Source organism: Chrysochloris asiatica, unplaced genomic scaffold (genome assembly GCF_000296735.1).
Source record: "Chrysochloris asiatica unplaced genomic scaffold, ChrAsi1.0 scaffold00150, whole genome shotgun sequence".
Taxonomy (NCBI): Eukaryota; Metazoa; Chordata; class Mammalia; order Afrosoricida; family Chrysochloridae; genus Chrysochloris; species Chrysochloris asiatica.
Window position 1 is genome coordinate 1335527 of NW_006408668.1, and position 20931 is coordinate 1356457.

Sequence of the window (20931 nt, forward strand, 5' to 3'; positions counted from 1 at the left end):
TTTTTTTTTTTTTGTAAACAGTGATAAGAACAAATGCTGGTGAGAACAGAGACCCTGGATCCTTCATGCACTGCTAGTGGTAACACAACACTGTACCTCCAGTCCAGAAAATAGCTTGCAGTTTTAAAACAGATTTTAAAAACCCGAAATCTGCACTTAACCATACTACCCAGAACTTGCATGTCTGGGCATTATCCCAGAGTAATGAAAAATTGTTTTCACACAAAAACATGTACAAGATTATTACACATGTTGTTGTTGTTGTTGTTGTGATGTGCCGTGAATTTGGTTCCAACTCATTGCAACCCTGAACAGAGTTTCCGAGGCTGTAAATCTTTACAGGAGCAGAAAGCCTCATCTTTCTCCTGCGGAACAGCTGGTCGTTTCAAACTGCTGACCATGAGATTAGCAGCCCAATTTACAGTCACTAAAAACTCTTATTTACAATAGCCCCTAACTAGGAACAGCTCAGATGTCCTTAAACAGGAAAATAGTTAAACAAACTATGATACATTCATACCATGGGATGTTAGCTAGCAACAGTGACTTGGGTGGTTCTTATGGTCACATATTCTGTATACACCTATGTATCCTATGTGCATAATATCCTAGAAATGGCTAATAGATAGAGCTGCCAGAGGCTAGGGATTGTAGAGGATGAACTGACTACAAAGAGGTAGTGCGAGGAAGATCTTTGTGGTGATAGAATAAACTCTGCATCCTGAGTGCAGTGGTGATTACATGGAACTACATATATTTGGTCAATGACAAAGAACTACATACACATATCTTGTTGCTGCTGTTGAGCCTGAACCCCCGACTTTGTAGTTGAAACCGACTTTGCAGTCCAGTGCACTTAACCCCAGCGCCACACCAGGACTCCTTACCAGGACATCTTGCCAATGTCATTTTTCTGATTTGATATTGTATTATAGTTATGTACGATATAATCAATCAGAGAAATAGGGTGAAACACATAGCAGAGGAAGATCTCTGCAATATTTGCAATATTATATTTGGTCATAAGTCAAGGGCTAATTCTATAGCAGCCAACAACATCCACAATAATATAGTCTATAATTCTCTTATATGATGCTTTTGTTAATATTCCATCCCTAGTGTGCAGGGATTTTCATGTCTTATCCAATGCTATTCTGTAAAACCTAGAACAGTGTGCTTTGTTCTATTCTCAATAATAAGTCCTCAATAAACGTTTGTTAAATACATTTCTAATTGATGTTACTAAATAAATAAAGTAACAAATCGTGGCCAATACAGATTGTACAATGCACCACCATGTACTAGTGATGGTGGCGATAATGATAAAGGAATCAACTCAACAGTAAGGGATTTGGTTTGGTTTTAACTGGCACAGTTTGAGCTTGACTACTAACCTAAAGGTTGATGGTTTGAACTCACAGAATGGTACCACTGAAGAAAAAAGCTGGCGATCTGCTTTCATTAAGATTACAGCCGTAAAAACTCAAAGCAGACTGGACAACAAGCAATAGCAGCGTGGTTGGTTGCTTGCTTATATGCTGTGGAGTCAGTTCTGACTCATAGTGACCCTGTATAGGGTTTCTGAGGCTGTAAATCTTTACGGGAACAGATTGTCTCATCTTTCATCTGCATAACTGTTTATAGTTTCAAACTGTTGCCCTTGATGTTAGCAGCTCGACTCATAGCCACTATGTTACCAGAGCTCCTTAATAACAACACATAGCACAATAATTTATTTATTTAGTTAAGCATTTTGACTAACTCATCAGTGGCTTCATGGGAGAAAAAAAACCTGGCGATCTGCTCCCATAAGGATTCCAGCTTAGAAACCCCTACAGGGCAGTTCTACTCTGTCTTATAATGTTGCTGTTGTTGTTGTTAAGTGCCATCAAGGTCGATTCCGACCCATAGCAACCCTGTACAGGGTTTCCAAGGCTGCAAATCTTGACGGGAGTAGAAAGCCTCATCTTTCTCCCATGAAGCAGCTGGTAGTTTCGAACTGCTGACCTTAAGGTTCGCAGCCCAATTCATAACCACTATGCTACCAGAGCTCCCCATAATGTTGCTAAGATCCAGAATCTACTCTGTGGCAAATATGCGGATATAAGTATATGGTGGTTATGAATCTGCCTGCTAACTTCAAGGTCGGCAGTTCAAAACTACCAGCTGTTCCGCGGGAGAAAGATGAGGCTTTCTGCTTCTGTAAACATTTACATAGGGTATACCCTTTGGTTGGTTGGTGATGCATGGAGGGGATTGTAACCATGGCAATGAAACAATATACGATAGGATGAATGTAAAGCTAATGTTTTCCCATGTAAACTATCACATAATTCACAATAAAACTTAAAAAAAAAAAGAGAGAGATGGGGATAAAAGTCTTATGATTCAACAGTGAGTCACTGTTATCATGACAAATTGTGACTCATAATTGTAAAGGTTGAAGTTTTGTAACAAAAACAGGAAAGTGGTTAATATTACACTCTAGAAACAAAGGACCCTGGGATTATCAAGGGAGAAGAGCACAAGCAGAATGCGAGACCTTATCCAGAGAAGCAGTGACACCAGAGATGGAGGCAGAGATGGGGACAAGGAGAGAGGGAGTAGCTGAGGACTCTAGATTCATGGGAAGAGAAGGACTGAGAGCTGGTGGACAGGAGGCAGACTTGCAGAATGTGCCCTTTGGTGGTGTCAATTATTATAGATGACTCAGTGTTTAAAAAAACAAAAACAAAACCTAAAGTGAATAGAGAGAAATACTGTTAACTGCTGGTACATGGAGGGGATTATAATCACTGTAATGAAACAAGTTGTATGATTTTTTTCAATGTAAAACTGATGGTTTTCCCTGTAAAATTTTACTCAATCCACAATAAAAATGCTTAAAAAAAAAAAATAGATTCACAGCCTCAGAAACCCTATACAGGGTCAGAAACCTCACTATGAGTCAGAACAGACGCCACGGTACTTAACAACAACAACAACAAAGTACATGTATATACTGCTGTTGTTAAGTGCAGTCCAGTTGGTTCTGACTCATAGTGACTATGTATAGGGTTTTCAAGAAGTGCTTGGTGGATTTGAACTGCCAACCTTGCAGTTAGCAGTCCAGTGCTTATCCTACAGCGCTATACCTAGACTCTTGGGGGGGGTTCTCAAAAATTCGTGGAAAATTCTATTACCTTTTAATTCCATTTTTCCCTGAACCTTTCCAAGTCTCCTTGTATAATAAACATATGTTTATTCATTTACTTGTGAAGCCCCAACTTTTGGATAGAAACTCTGCCAAAAGCTTGATGTGAGGATACACACACACACACCGCAGAGTGCTAGAGCTATATTGCTAAGGAAAAGCTATGATGAATTTATATGTCATACTGATGATTTATTTTTGGTGTTCTAAATTGGTATATCATCACAAGAATGTTGTTGTTGTTGTTTCTGTGAAGTGCTGAATAGCTTACATTTATTGAATGCCAACTACATACCAACCACTGTGCTAAGCATTTATATTATTATCCCTCTTAAAATTCTCACAACAGCTATATGAGACTGATACTATTCTTATCATCTTCTTACTAATGAGTAAAGTGAAGTTTCTGGAGATTAAAAACTCTGCCCAAGTTCTCTTAGCCAGGAACTGGTAGAGTCCAAACTATCTATTCAGACGTGTTTACTGTAAGCCAGTTTATGAGCCCCATACACTCATTACTAGGAGCCATTTCTTGTGCTGGATGCTTTCTGGCCAGCATGCATTTAGATCCCCAAAGAGAGATCCAGGAGCCCACTTAACCCAACACGGTTCAACTCAAAACATATGTCATTTTCTCTGTGAGGCCTCATTGTTTAATACTGATGCCCACTTCATGCACAACCACCCCCGTGATGTACTTTGCTGTAAGTACTTACCAGACAAAGACGGACTGAGTAGAAAGGTCTGGTGATCTACTTCTGAAAATCAGTTCATAAAAACGCTGTGCATCCCTATGGTCTGGTCCCCAATCAGTCACAGGAATGGGGTAGGAGAACCAGGTAGCTTTTCAGTCCATTGTGCATGGAATCATTATGAATTGGGGACCTCCTCAGGGACAACTAACAACAACATAACAGCCCAATTGTGTTTATGAGTGCTGGAATGCAGGGCTACCCTGGAGCACCAGAAACAGTATCTGGCATACAGTCAACACTGAATCATTTTAAAAAGTTATTAATTAATCTAATCAGTGTTCTCTCCTAAGAAAAGGTCCAGAGCTTGGGGCAGAAGTGATAATGTTGAAAATGAAGAGAGGGCCCTAGATGAGCTCCCTGATTCTTTTTTGTTTGAATCATCTGCATGAAGGAAAGGAACCACAATTAAGTGCTCTCAGGCCCAGAGCTGGATCTGGGCACACAGTGTAGACTGTTCCAGCCAAGTCAGAGGAATGGTGTGAGCTCTGGGTCAGAAGTGTTGGAATAGATGTCCATAGCAGTGGTTCTCAACCAGGGACAATTTTGGTCTTCCTTCTCGGGACATTTGGTAATATCTACAGACATTTTCGAAAGTTATGACTAAGACTTCTATTGGCATCAGGTGGAGAAAATTCAGAAATTCATCTAAACCTCCTCCTAGGATAGCCCTCAAAACAAATAATTATGCATCCAAAATGTCAAGTTCTGCAGTTGCGATACTCTGGTCTATAGCCCCAGAAGATCCTATCATCAGAGGAGATCTTTATTTCTGAATATAGCAGATTTGGTCATAAATAATCATGAGAAACCACCCTCCTGACTGGAGCCTGCCCTCTACAAAGAGAAATCATGCCACACTGTTGTGAATAACCATACAGTCCTGTTTACAGAAAGCAGTTGCCTCCTATTATCAGAAGGTTATTATATAAACTGCCAACCAATCCCTGGAAGCACATGAACAAAATAGCAGAAAATACAAAATAGCATGCTCTGAAAAAAGTGTTTTTTAATTACAGCTTTGATGTTGTGACCTGGGACTGAAAAGGTGATTGTACCCTTATGAGCTATAAACCATAAAAGCTGAGCACGCTACCCTGAAAGTGACACACCGAAATGCAATGGAGTCGGGGCTGAGTCTCAAATGAAAGGTCAATTGGCAAACAGGAGTTACGGGCAGTGTGATCCCATATGTTTTAATGAAGTGTAGGTAATGTTTCAGCATTTTCAGATTTCCAAATGGATATTCTTTTTTCTATTATAATTTCCAGTGTGTGGTTTTTCTCTGTCCAACTGCAAAACCATTGGGAAATTTAGTACAATGTCTAGGATTGAGAGTACACACTGTGAAATTATAGCTCCTGCAATCTTGAACCAAAACTGTCCCCATGAGGTCAGCTTTTAGTTAATTAACAGATTGGCTCATAAAATAAAGAATGTGAGTTCTGCATACCTTTAAAAGTGCATCTACATGAGGCCGATGGTGAGCAGTTTCTAAATGCAAAACTCAAAGGGTAACAGAACATGCAAACCAGGTCATTGGAAAGGAAACTTACAGAATGGAATTCATGAAAATGTTGACACATTGTACAAAATGCTACCAACAGCCACTGAGCAAATGGTAGATACTTGTTAAATGAGAGCTTGATTTGTAATGTAGACTTTCACCTAAATAAATCAATAAATGGTAAATAAGACACCGGTGCTGTGGGATAAAGCACTGGACTGAAAGGTTGGTTTAAACCATAAGGTTGGCAGTTCAAACTCACCAGCTGCTCCTTGGAAATCCCATACAGGGTCATGATGAGGCAGAACTGACTTGACAGCACTTAACATACAAGTTAGGCACTGGGCTGCAAATGAAAGGTCATAGGTTCAAACCTAGCAGCTGTTCCTCAGAAGAAAAATGAGGCTGTCCCTATAGAGAATTGTTGTTGTTGTTCCGTCGAGTCGGTTCCGACCCATAGCGACCCTGTACAGGGTTTCCGAGGGTGTAAATCCTTACGGGAGTAGAAAGCCTCATCTTTCTCCCGCGGAGCAGCTGGTAGTTTCGAACCGCTGACCTTAAGGTTCGCAGCCCGATTCGTAACCACTACGCTACCAGAGCTCCAGTCTCAGAAACCCTATACTGGGTCGCTATGAGTAGGAATTGACTCAATGGCAGTGAGTTTGGTTTGAGCTTTATGCCCTGGGTGGTGCAAATAGTCAGCATGCTCAACTGTTCAGCTGAAACTTCTAGTCTACCCAGAGGCACAGCAGAAGAAAGGCCTGGATAACTCCTGAAAAATCAACCATAGGAAATCCTATACACAAGTGAGGCTGCCATGAGTTGGAACTGGCTGGGCAGCCACTGTTTGTTGTTATTGTTGTTATTATTGCTTTGTTTTACACCATAATAATATCTTAGAAAATGGGGGAGCAGTCCACAGAGATAAGATACCAATGAGATAGTGTCACGTCTCTCAAATTATTTTATTGCATATGTGTTTTTAAGTGCTGTCCAGTCAGTTCCGACTCATTTCTACCCTGTTCAGGGGTTCCAAGAAGCAGTTGGTTGGTTTGAACCACTGATCTTGAGGTTTGCAGTCCAGTGCTTATCCGACAGCGCTACTCCAGGAGTCCAGTGTAAACTAGTGTGTGTATAAACACACACTAAATATTAATTAGTAACTCTAGGTTCAAATCTTAATTTATTTTTGTATTTTAAACTGTCTAATGTAAGAACATTAACTTTTGTGTTCTCGAAAAAAAATTATGTTATCTTTTACCTTATGTATTAAAGCAAGCTTTTTAGGTGATTATTTTTGCAACGACCTTTGTTCTGTGTATGATGCTTTGCTCTTTTGATAGCTATTTCTTCAGATTGCTAACTGTAAAGGTCTCCACTTCCTCATAGTCCATGCTCCTAATCGTCCCTGAGTGAAGTGTCACATTCTTATCCTCCTGATTCACTGGCCCTTTAGGAGAGTCCTGGTTTTCAGACCTATCCTCTAGGGAGAAAGAACAAGGAGAGGGAGGCCTGAGGCAAGGCTCTGATCTCCTGAAGGAATATCAGGAGACAGAATGTGCAGGAAGGAAGACATAATGGGTTCCCTCAGGCAAGTAAGGATTGCCAGGAAACCAGGGAAGAAGTCTGTTAGGAATTTAATTGGGTCCTCCTGCAAAGTATGTATTATAGTCTTAACCCCCCAACCCCCATAACAGAGAACATAATCCCATTTTCTTTGCTATATTAATGGCCCATATTATTGGGGGTGCGGTTCTGACTCATCGTGATCCTTCATAAGGTTTCCGAGGCTGTAAATCTTCACCAGAACAGAAAGCCTCATCTTTCTCCCACGGAACAGCTGGTAGTTTGGAACTGCTAACCTTGAAGTTAGCCTAGTAACCACTACGCTATTTTTTATTAGTGTTGTTTTCAACCACCGTCCTTAAGGTTCAAAGCGACTTTGCAGTCCGGCGAATTAACCCACAGCGCCAAAACCAACTCACTTTTGAAATAGGAAAGGAGTAGATTAGGCACAGAAATTAGCACTAAAGCGGAAAAATACAAGGAACCGAGGAATGCCAAGAAGCATGCTAGAGATACGGAGACAAATAAGAGAAAGCCTTCCTCTGTAATCGGTAACCCGGATTCAAATTTGTATCTTTTTAAACAGTGAAAAAATAAATTTCTGTTCATTAAAGCCACACACTGGTATTATTTCTTTTACTATGTTGTTGTTGTTGTTATGTGCTGTGGAATCGATTCCGACTCATAGTGACCCTGCACAGGGTTTCCGAGGCTGTAAATCTTTACGGGAGCAGAAAGCCTCATCTTTCTCCCAAGGAACAGCTGGTAGTTTCGAACTGCTGACCTTGAGGTTCACAGCCCGATTCATAACCACTATGCTACCACAGATCCTTTCTGTTCCTATAACACTAAGAAATTAACACAGGTCCTCCGTTTCAACGCAAGGATATCAGTAATGAAAAGGACCAGGATTCAGAGCAAAAGACTTGTAAATCTAAGATCAAACCAGTAGGACATATGGGTTTAAGTTTAGAAGGAGGAGCCTGGAAACTTTTTGACCCTTTGATGGAAAGGTAGCTGTTTGGAGCCATCAGAACTCTTGTAGGATCCAAAAATGATCCAATACCTCCTTGCTCTGGTCTCCACTTACTTCCTTAGACTCTCTCCTTTATTGGCTCTTTTGATAGTGCATCAGCCTGCTCATCAGCTTCCCAAGGCTTCTATTATTGTCTCCTGGTAGCGTAGTGGTTATCAATCGGGCTGTGAACCGCAAGGTCACCAGTTCGAAACTACCAGCTGTTCTGCGGGAGAAAGATAAGGCTTTCTGCTTCCGTAAAGAGTTACAGCCTCGGAAACCCTGTACAGGGTCGCTATGAGTTGGAAGCGACTCCACAGCACATAACAACAACAACAACATGTGTCTCTGCTTTTTTATTTCTCCCCCTAAATATAGTTAAAAGGAGCTATGGTAGCGTAGTGAATTATGGGCGGGGCTTCTAACCGCGGGGTCAGTAGTGCCAATCCACCAGTCTCTCCACCAGAAGAAGAGGTGGCTTTCTGTTCCAGAAAAGATGTAAAGCCTTAGAAACTCTATATAGGGTTGCTATGAATTGGAACTGACTCGATGGCACTTGACAACAACAAATATAGTTATAGTTTGCTGTCTTCTTTCCCAAGATTTTTTACCTTAAAATTACATTTAATCTAAAAAACAAGCAAATAAACAAAACTTTCTCCACATTTCTCAACAGTGTTTGCTGACTAATTAACATCTTTCAGGAGAACCAGTTTTGCAAGTAAAGGTATTTAATGCATTCTTTTTAAAACTGGTGTCCCACATCAACTCTTCTCTCTATCTTCTTTCCTGTGAAAATGGGTCCCTCTCCTTCAGCTGGTAGTTCACTACTCCTTAATACACAGAATCAGCCTTAGTCATACTCAACTCAATGACAATCTTTCCTTTGTTGTTTACTAAATTTTCCTAAGTGAGAATCATTCACAGGCCACACCTATCAGCAATAAATTTGACACTATGGTACCAACAACAAACAAGATCATGTTACAGTATTTTAATTTACTGTTCACATTTCTAGAAATACAACTGAAAGAATTAAAATAAAGAAATGTTGGAGTCCTTGAAAGGCACAAATGGTTAAGCACTCGACTACTAGGCAAACGTTTGGTGGTTTGAATGAAACAATATAAGCCGGCTGTTTGTTTCTTAGAGATCACAATTTTGACCACCCTAGTATTTTTAGCTATGGTTTGTTTTCTGTTACTCACAACCTAGTTCATTGTTCATTAACACCTCACCTATTTTCCTACTTCTAATCCACCTCATCCACTCAACACCTGTTACCATTAATCCCGCCTTGTTGTTATAAGTGCAAGAAAGGAATGATTGGAAAAGAATACAAGATAAATAAACAGCAACCATAGAAATTAAAGGCAACTGACATGTGACAGCAATAATAAAAAAAAAAACCCAGATTATAAAATGCATGCAAAAGAACAAACCTGTTTCTTGAATGTAAAACAGATCATCTTGTCTATAAATCTTCACTCAATTCATTATAAAGAGTTTTTTTAAAAAGAACAATCTAGGTCCATTTAGTGAAAATAGAATTTTAAAAAATCCTACACATGCACATCAATAACTAAATAATGCCTCGGTATGCACGGTGAAGGAAGGAAATGAAGGGGGGGAGGGGGAGGGGGGAGTGGGAGTTTGTCGGAGGGCAGATGGTATCTAGAAGGCCCTGAGAAAAGAGGATGAATATTGAGTGTGAGGAAGTATAGCATCATGGTGGCTACTCAATGTGGATATTTGTTTTAGCTCATCAAGAGAAGGTAGAATGAACATTCATGTTCATCAAACTATTATTCAAAATAGCAAAGGATGGAAATAACCTAAGAGCCCATCAAGTGAAGAATGTATAAACAAGCTATGGTACATACATATAAAAGAACATTAGATAACATTAAGGAAAAACAATGCATTTTTAAGACATTTCACAACATGGAGAAACCAGGAGAACATTGTTGTTACTGTTGTTAAGTGCTGTCGAGTTGGTTCCAACCCATAGCGACCCTGTATAGGGTTTCCAAGGAGCAGCTGGTGAGCTTGAACCACTAACCTTGCAGTTCAAACAACTTTGCAGTCTGACACATTAGCCCACAGTGCCACACAAGGACCCACCTTAATTTAGAGACCATATCAAGAACAGATTTGATGCATTAGACACTAATGACCGAAAATCAGAAGAGCAGTGAGATGACATTAAGTACATCATACAGGAAGAAAGCAAAAGGTCTTTAAGAAGAAGGAAGGTCTTACCTTCTTTGCTTTCTTCCTGTATGATGTAAGAAGAAACTGTGAAATGGATTTCAAAAGAGACTCTGAAAGCTGCTCTCTTGCACAGCAAGAGCAATGGAAAGAATGCAAGAGCAATGGAAGAAATGCAGAAGTAAAAGAGTTGAACACAAATTTTCAAAGGGCAATTTCAGAAGACAAAATCAAGTATTATAATAAAATATTCAAATACTTGGAGTTAGAAAACCAAAAGGGAAGAACAAGCTCTCCATTTCTCAACTTGAAAGAACTGAAAAAAAAAACAAACAAACAAACAAAATATTCAAGGCCAAACATAGGCAAAATATTGAATAATACAGAAAAATCACAAGAAGATAGAAGGAAAACACTGTCACTGTACCAAAAAGAAATGTTGATACTGAACCATCTCAAGAGGTCACATATGATCAAGACCCAATGGTACCGAAGGAAGAAGTCCAAGATGCACTGGAAGCATTAGCAAAGAACAAGGATCCAGGAATTGATGGAATACAGTTTGAAATCTTTCAATAAACTGATGCAGCACTGAAGGCACTCACTCATCTATGAGATCCATATTTGTGCTCATTCCAAAGAGGGGTGCCCCAACAGAATATGGAAACCAAAGAACAAAATCATTAATATCACATACAAATAAAATTTTGTTAAAGATAATTTTTAAATGGCTGCAATGATACATTAACAGGGAACTGCCAGAGGTTCAAGCCAGATTCACACAAGGATGCAGAATGAGGGATATTATTGCTGATGTCAAATGGATCTTGGCTGAAAGCAGAGAATACCAGGAAGATATTTGTTGTTGTTGTTGTTAAGTACCATCGAGTTGGTTCCAACCCACAGAGACTCTGTATAGGGTTTCTGAGGAGCGGCTAGTGAGTTTGAAACACCCATCTTGCAGTTCAAACTTACTTTGCAGTCCAGCGCAATAACCCACAACACCACACCAGGACTCCAGAAAGATGTTTGCTTATGCTTTATTGACTTTCAACTGTATTGACTGCAAAAAGACCATGATGACCTATGGATAACATTGCAAATAATGGGTATTAGAGAATACTTAATTGTACTCACAGAGAACTTGTACATAAACGAAGGAGACACTGAATGGTTTAAAATCAGGAAAGGTGTGCACCAGGATTGTATTCTTTCACCATACATATTCAATCTGTATGCTGAGCAAATAATCTGAGAAGCTAGATTATATGAAGAAGAATGTGACATCAGGGTTGGAGGAAGGCTCATTAATAACCTGCAGATGATACAATCACGATTCCTGAAAGCCAAGAAGACTTAAAAACTTACTGATGCACATCAAAGACCACAGCCTTCACTATGGGTTGTACCTCAATGTAAAGAAAAAAAAATCCTCACTACTGGATCAATGAATAACATCATGATAAATGGAGAAAAGATTGAAGTTATCAAAGACTTTATTTTGCTTGCATCCACTGTAAACATTCATGAAAGCATCAGTCAAGAGATTAAATGATGTATTGCATTAGGCAAATATGCTGTACGAGACCTCTTTAAAGGATTCAAGAGCATAGATGCCATTTTGAGAACTAAGGAGTGCTTGACCCAAGCCATGGTATTTTTAGTAATGTCATATGCATGTGAAAGTTGGACAATGAATAAGGAAGACCTTAGAAGAACTGACACATTTGCATTATGGTGTTGGAGAATAATATTAAAAATGCCATGGACTGCTAGAAAAACAAACAAATCTGTGTTACAAGCACAGCTGGAGTGCTCGTTAGAAGCCAGGGTGTAGATTTCATCTCTCATTATCCAGATATACTATCAAGAGGGACCAGTCCCAGGAGAAGGACACTGTGCTTGGTAAAGTGGAAGGTCATCAAAATGAGGAAGACCCCAAATGAGATGAACTGGCAAAGTGGAAACAGCAATGGGTTTAAACATAACAATGAATATAAGGATGATGCAGGATGAGGCAGTGTTTCATTCTGCTTTGTATATAGTCACTGTAACTTGTAATCAACTCAAAGGTACCCAGCAACAACAATATATAGTAGAACATACATGGGTCAAAGTGATGCAAGCATCTTAGCTATAACCAAACACCATGAGCGACCATCACTGGCCTTGGGGAATGAGAATCATAGTGAGGGACATCTAGGTCAATTGGCATAACATAGACCATAAAGACAATGTTTTACATTCTACTTTGGTGATTAATGACTGGGTTCTTAAAAACTTGCAAGAGGTCATCTAAGATACAATTATCTGTCTCTTCTAATCCAGAGTAAAAAAGAGTCAAGAAAATCAAAGTCTCAAGGACACAATTAATCCAAAGGACAATTGGCCCCATAAACCACAGTCACCACTTGTCTGACATCAGAAGAACTAGATGCTGTCTAGCTAATACTAAAGAGTACTGTGTTCAGGATCACAATAGAAAGTCCTAGACACAGTGGAAGAAAAATAAAGAACAAAATTCAAAATCACAAACAAAGACTATACCTACTCATCTGAGAGAGACAAGTGGGAACCCCCAAGATTCTGACCTTTAGACAACCGGCCAAACCTGGAACTGAACTCACTTCCTGAGATCACCTTTCAACCAAACAATAGAGAAACAAAAAAATGAGCAGTAACACCTTTAAAGAACTTGCTCCTCAGAGTAATCAACTAAATGAGGCCAAAAGATAAGCATTTACTCAAAAACAAAGTTTAGAAGGCAGGAAGGGGCAAGGATGATGGGTGAACGGAAATGAGAAACCCAGAGAGGAAATGGGAAGAATGATGTCACATGAGGGAATTGCAATTAACGTCACACACAAAAGAAAGTGTATGCCATGGTTAGCTGGACTCCTGCTGTGGTGCTGCAGGAGCAGCAATGGACTGTGAACTACAAGGTCGACAGTTCAAATCCACTTGCTGCTCCTTGGAAATATATATCAGGTCACTGTGAGTCGGAATTGACTCGATGGCACTTAGCAACAACAACAATGTTCAGTTGGCATAACATATTCCACAAGGACAATGGTTTACATTCTATTTTGGTGAGTAGCAACTAGGATCTTAAAGCTCATTACTGGCCATCCAAGGTGCAACTATTGGTCTCTCCATGTGTGGAAGACAGAAGAGTGCTAAAAATGAAGAGTCTTGAAATCTATTAGTCCAATGGACCAGTGTAACAAGTGAACATCAGTCACTACAACTCTAAGAGCAGAAGAACTAGATGGCGCTCAGCTACCACTACTAACTACCCTGAAAGGGATCACATTAGAAGGTCCCAGATACAGTGGAAGAATATGTGGAACAAAATTCAAAATTATAAAAATGACTGGCTTCAGGCCAGAAAGAGACTGGAGGAAACCAAGACTATGGCCCTTAGTCACCCTTCAGGTCTGGAACAGAAGTCACCCTTACCTCATGGCCCAATTTCTGGCCAAGCTGTAGATAGGTATGTAGTGAGGACAATAACACTAGTAAGGTGTGCTACTATGGAAAGGTCAACAATTCAAGATTGAAAGGATACCGTTTACTTAAGGACCAAGTTCAGAAAGGTTGAAAAGGAGGGTGGAATGGATGTCAGCTATGATGTACACCTATGCAGAGAGGCTGCGGGCTAACTGTTGTTGCATGCAAAGATCGCAATCATTGAGCTGAAGCAGATGGTTTGTTGACGGTAAAACTGATGATCTGCTCTGTGAAACGTGACTCAGTTCACAACAAAACATGTTTAGTTTGGTTTTTTAAGCATAAGGATTATTGAAGGGGAAACTAATTTGCTCTCTGAACAGTAATTCAAACCATAAGAAAATAGTCAAAAAATGAATAAGACCGGAAAAATTATGCCTGATATATACTGCTAAAGAAAAAAATAAAGTATGCAATTTATTTTTGGAGTATTTCAGTTTGGAAAAAAATAAAATATAGTTTGTAAATGAAAAGAGTAAGTATAATTTTTAAATGGAATCATCCTGAATGATTTGAAAATTCAAATTGCACTTTGTTAAGTGCCAGGCACTATGTGAAGTTCTGGGGATATAAATAAGAATAGGTTAAATTTAGTGTCCTTATGGAGCTTAAACAAATAATGGAGAAACTGAGGTAGACAAGCAATTCTAATTATGAATAATGAGAGCTTTGATAGAGGTGTGTCTCAAGGCTCTGGAAACACTGAGAATGATTAATTTATTCAGAGGTTGTATTATTTTGGAAATTAATTTATGTTCAGTACATCATTACCAAATGATACTTAAAAAAATATATATGAACTATGACTGAATTTAAGCATGGAACAAACCAGAAAATCAAAACTCTGACGAATCTCAAAAGGTAATGGAATTGTTTAATAGACTTTGAAGTATACAGTCTACCTCAAAAAACAAGTCTGAGAATTAGACCACCCTTGCTAGACTTGGGCAATCATTCACATAACTAGATTGGAGAATAATTTAATTTCAGAACATGTATTTGAGGGAAAAAAAAAAAAATTGAAACATGGAATTAGACCTGACTCCATACATATATAGGTCAGTTTCAAAGAGAAAGGCATCAGAAACAAATATGAGTTGTTTCGTGTGTGTAATTATCCAATTAGAAGAATTGTGCTTGAAAAGATCTTATGGTAAGCACAAAAATAAGTCTTTTTATTTACTGTAGTTTATAAGGTTCTCAAACATGATCTAGAGACTTGGGTCTTGGCACTGTTGTTAAAAGCCATCAATTCGGTTGTGACTCGCAGTGACCCTGTGGAGGGTTTCCAAGGAGCAGCTGGTGAGTTTCAACTGCTGACCTTGTGATTCAAACTGACCTTGCAGTCCAGTGCTTTATCCCACAGAGCCACACCAGTTCTGCCAATTATCAGCTATGTGTAAATCAATTCACATGATTTTTCTGAGTCTCAGTCTCCTTATGAGAAAGGATCATTTTACCAGTAGCGTCTTATGATTCTAAACTAGTAACTCCAGAAAATCATACACCATATTATTTTCCCTGATCTCAATATTTGTTGTTGTTTTGTTGTTAAGTGCCGTTGAATCAGTTCCAATTCACAGTGACCCTGTATAGGGTTTCTGAGGAGTGTCTGGTAGATTTGAACTTCCAACCTTGCAATTAACAGTCAAAGGCTTATCCTACAATGCCACACCAGGACTCCTCCTGATGCCAATATTGGCTACAGGTAATTATAAAACCTCGGTAGAGTATGAGTCTTTCACCAATAGTTTGCCAAGCCAGGATATATACATCAGATTCTCCAAATTATATTTTCAATTTACCAAAGATAATTTGGCAATTGAGATGGGCAGAGATTATATTGTGTAAGATCAATAGTACACACAAGTTCTTTTATGCATAACAGTGTACAATTAAATATAACATTTTATTTTGGTGATAATACTTGACAACACAAAGTGGTTCTAGAGCCACTTGGATGTCATAAAGCCACAAAGTGGTTCTAGAATCTAGTAGATTCCATAGCCTCATTAATGAGCGAGGAAACACACACTTTCCACCAGATAGAATCCTTTTGATAAAATATCTGACCTCCTCTTGGATAAAGGAAATAAAGAAAAGCATAAATCCCCAAAAGACAACGTTAAATATCATTGTATGCTATTATGCATACAATAATTTATGTGTACTATTTCTGTTACAGAATATTATCACTGTCCATGTCATTTTTACTTAATGTTTAAAGTGAGTAAGGAGTTGCAGTACCCCTATGTGTGCCAGAGAGGAGTTTGATAATGGAAAAAAATAAGTGGAATATCATTTTGTCAGCAGATCCAATAAATGTCACAGTAATTATATGCTATGCTACATAATTCTAAGTGTAATTGCAGTATAATTTTTCTGACATGTATTTACTATCCATCTACACCATAATTATTATGCATGGATTATGTTACCTTGTTTTTCAAGTTCTACACTGTTTTCTTGAGATGCAGACTTTTCAAATATGCAGATTCCTTTTAGAATATATGATACCTACAACACCTATGTCATCAGAGCATCTCAACATATAAATAAAAACAGCAATGATATTAATATTTACACAAACATCTAATGATCTAGGACGTCAGCCCTTTATTATTTCTTAATTCATTTTATAAAATAAAGAATGTCTAGGAAAAAGTACTCGTTCTGTAACTTTTCTGTAATATAAAGGAGAACCAGGCTTATTCTTGGAGTGAGTGAAGTGGTGGACTTACAGTGAACTTTGAACTAAGCTCCAAAGATAAACCTGGTTTTTCCTGCTTTTTCCTATATTACCTCTTCTCTAATCAATAAGACGATCCACATCGAACTCCATACAAGGGATCTTGACAAATTTAAATGAGGATGCCTTATACAATTTGAAATGAGATGGAACATCCACACAATACATGTCTTGGAGTTCAACAGTACAAGGAGCCTCAGTGAATAAGAACATGTGTAGGTCAACTCCTTTTTGTTCTATCTAGAGGCCACATCCACAGAAAGTCACATTAATACTTGATATAAGCAAATGCTATGCTCTTTGACAAATTATAATATATAGAAATATATATTTAACAAAAAGAAAACAGGATGAATTATGTGAAGTTTCATTCTGTGTATTCAGAGCATTAAATACATTAAGTATTCTCTTTGGAAAAACAATATATTTGGCCTTGCTGATGACACTGATAGTTCTTTACCTTAGTTTTAAGGCTACAAAATCACCCTTGATTTAACAACTCAACAAAACTATTTGACACTAGAGTTGGTATCTAAAGTTTATGTGCTTTCTAAAGAACTCTATTTCTACATTATATTTTATATACTTTCTATTGAAAATAAGTTTATATTCTATAAAACAAATTTTAGTTTGAAAACACGAAAATAACTATGAAGTTGTGAATGCCAGTTAATGATATCTAGCTATCATTCTGCTCTGGGACATCACATGGGTATCCACAACAGAGTTTATTCGGTACTAACATATAGTATATATTATAATAATATTTTCAATTTGGAGACTAGTTTTAACCTAATCAAATTCTTAAGAAGCAATTCTTTCTAGTTAATATCACTGCTTTATATGGGAAAACACAATTTAAAAATTATATTTACCCCACTGAGTAGCTATCATCTTGTCTAGATGGGTCTGATGAAAGGAGATGGGGATAAGATTCGTAAGATTCAATAGTGAATAACTGTTATGACTAATCGCAACTGTCACACTTGTAAAGGTAGAAGTTTTGTAACAAAAGGGGAGTGGTTAATCTTACAGTCCAGAAACAGAGGACCCTAGGACCATCAAGAGAGAAACACACAAATATAATGCAGGACCTTACCCAGAGAAGCAGCAGCGCCAGAGATGGAGGCAGAGATGGGGGCATGGAGAGGGGGAGCAGCTGAGGACTCTAGATTCATCAACTAAGAAGAGAAGGACTAAGAACTGGTGACTAGGAGCAGACTTGCAGAATGTACCCTATGGAGATGTAAATTATTATATATGCCTGAGTGGTTTTTTGTTTGTTTGTTTTTTAAAATGCTAAAGTGGATAGAGAGAAATACTTTTAACTGATGGTATATGGAGGGGATTATAATCAATGTAATGAAGCAAGTTATATGAATTGTTGAATGTGAAACTGATGATGTGCCCTGTAAACTTTCACTCAATCCATAATAAAACCTTAAATTAAATTTTAAAAAACTATATGTATAAATAGTAAACACACATAATGATTTACTTTTAGACTAAAATGTTCTCCTAGGACAAATGGAATATTAAAAACTATGTATTTTTTATAGAACCAATTAACATTAGACTTCCAAACTTTAAATTATTTTAATTGCCCCCACCAAAACTTGTGTTAGGCATCTTTTAGAAAGCTGACTCTCTCTCAAGGCATTCCCAGGGAAAATGATACTTACTAACTGCAGAGTCATAGGATGTGGAATTGTGCTCCCCTCTCATGAACGGGTATGGTGACAGGTAAGCATGCATGCAGTTCTTAGATGGTGGCTGATTTGCTAGGAAGGACACAAAACAATGCCATTTATTATTGAGAGGCTGAGTTACAGATTGTTCCTAGTATAACAGAAATATAGAACTAGGATCAAGATGCAAAACAAAACTGCAAGTCAGACCAACAAATTGAGAGACTTGTAAGAGTGCAGGAAGAACGCCTAAGAGTTCATATAAGGGATCTGGAAGGTGAATTGATCCAGAGTATCTAGCTGCACAATATAATTCAGAGAAATAGGCTCCAACGCCCTCAATATCATCTTATAATTGAAAGCACTATACTACAGTTCTTTTCACAAACATACACTCTAGCATCTGGCATAATGCCAAGCACATATAAGGCATTCAATGAATACTTGTTTAAAACCCTAACAAACTTAGGGTTAACTTTGATTAGTTTCAATAAATATATAAATTCTCCTATATTTTATTTTTAAGGAAACGATGCAAATGATCCATCATGCAGCCTGACAATTCAAATACATTTTTGGCATTCGAAAGAAATCACAAGAAAACAACTTTTATGTTGTGTGCAAATGTAAGAATTTCATTGTGTATCCTTGAGGGAGGGGTTAGAATTGCTTCTTGTGGAATGTTACTTCTATGCCACTTTAAACAGAAAATATAGTAAAGTATTTTCTTTCTCTCTCTCTCTCTCTCTCTCTCTCTCTCTCTCTCTCTCTCTGTCTCTCTTTCAAGTTCTTAGCTAAAATCTTCCTCTTCCACAAGCTGGTTAACTCCATTTTAGCAAAGTCTAAGTTGCTTCCACAGGCAGATTACATCACGAACACATGCTTAGTCTCTTCTCCAAAACGTACTGTAAAATGGTCCACCAAAGATTTCTCTCTAATATGCCATCCTACTCCTTACTTCTCTCAAATATAACATCTCATCTCAAATGTTGTGCCTTTATATGTGATAACTTGCTGTCAGTTTGCTTAAGTCTTCAATAAGCTCTCACTTTTATTATAAATTATTTAATATTGACCACTGTATAAATAACTTAGTTAGATTTATTTGGAGGTATTTGATAAGAAGACTAATGATTTCAACCCCCAATAACCTTTAAGATAATAAACAGTTATTTTGTTGCTGGATATAATAAGATAAATGCTAACTCATTTCAATTTATTGATTTTCAAAGATTCATACATTATAAGAAATAAAGTTGAAAGAGGGCATTGATTTATTTTAAAAGCCATTCTACTTCAGAAAAGAACATTAATGTTTCCATGAAAGAATGAAACATCAAAAGCAATGCATTTCTTACATTGTTAAAAAAAAAACAAAACACCACAAACTTGGTTAAAGCTGAAAAATCAAGCTTTCATCTGCCACTTCTGGTAATTAAGTCCATATATATCAATATCTATCTCTCTCTATATATATATATGAACTTAATATATATACATATATATATATAACACTTTTTAAAAAACTTAGATGATATGAATATAAAATAATACATCTCTATTTCTGGATTTTTAAATTTAATATTTTTAAGAGATTATAGCCAAAAAATATATTCTCAACATAGCAGTAATAGACACTTGAAAAAATACTATAGCTAATAGGTTTTGTTTATCAGAGTTAATGTATTTGAAATGTTAGCATAGAACAACTAGATAATTCAGTTTTGCCCTAAATAATCAGACTCCTATTTTATTTTGGAAGATGAAATAATTATTCCTATAGCCAATTCAGTGTTTTGTTCTGCTGTGCATAAGGTCACTATGAGTCGGTACCGACTCAATGGCACCTAACAACAACAAAATAGCCAATTCTACTTGAAGAAAAGAAGTCTTTTACGAATCTTTTGAAGATACCTTATTGAGATTCTATAATTAGTAATCCAATCATATTTCATTAGTGAAATATACTAAACATGCTGCACATCTTATTTTAAGGACAAGGGGAAAGATACAGCAAAATTGCACTTACTATACCAGAACTTCCAGACATTGGAAACATTCTCTTCCACAAATCCATTAAACCAACATCTCCAGAAGAATCCTTCATGGTGGAAGGTGACATTCTCTATCTGTACAGAATAAAATTAAGTATCCTGCCATTAGCACAAAGGAATATATAGTCAAAATGATCATGTCCAGAAAACCTTTAATGAAGTATACATTAGCCAAAAGAGCTATTATTAATAGATTTCTGCATATCTCTTTTATGAAGAAATATACGCTCTACTATTCTCAGATTCCAAGGGAAATTTATACATGTTGATCCTGATCACTACCAAGTATATCAAAATATTGAAGAAGAAACTTACATTCTGTTCATTTGAACATCTCCCCACTTCAGTTGCAAGAAGCCAGTAATCTGATCCAAAAGCCACCAAAAAAATTAAAACCCCCAAAGCACCAAAAAGGGCCCCAAAGAAGATGGCGACATTTAGTCTCATTTTTAATTCAGTGCTTCAGTTTAAATAAAACAAGAACAAAATGAAAGGCAAAATAATTAAGAAGAGCTGGCTCTCAACAACAAGAAAAGAAAAAAGGAACAAAGATTTTTGAGCAGACAGACTCTTCTTGAGAAGCCTCTTCTTAGCTCATGTTTTGGTGACTTCTCACTCACACCCAGAGATGGACTTGTATTCCCTTTGCTCTCTACTGGAGGGCCTCCAGCCCAGCAGCTGAGAAT

At 37.6% G+C, this 20931-nt stretch overlaps 1 protein-coding gene across 1 annotated transcript in view; it reads right to left on the reverse strand.

Annotated features, from left to right (window-relative positions):
• TMEM182 (transmembrane protein 182) overlaps window positions 1–20692 on the reverse strand; it is a 131380-nt gene extending 110688 nt beyond the window's left edge. The window contains exons 1-3 of the mRNA XM_006870729.1: window positions 20561–20692; window positions 20221–20320; window positions 18186–18284 (exon numbers count right to left, since the gene is read on the reverse strand). Coding sequence (XP_006870791.1) covers window positions 18186–18284; window positions 20221–20320; window positions 20561–20692 — 331 coding nt within the window. The remainder of the gene's footprint in view (window positions 1–18185; window positions 18285–20220; window positions 20321–20560) is intronic.
• Between the last annotated feature and the right edge of the window lie 239 nt (window positions 20693–20931).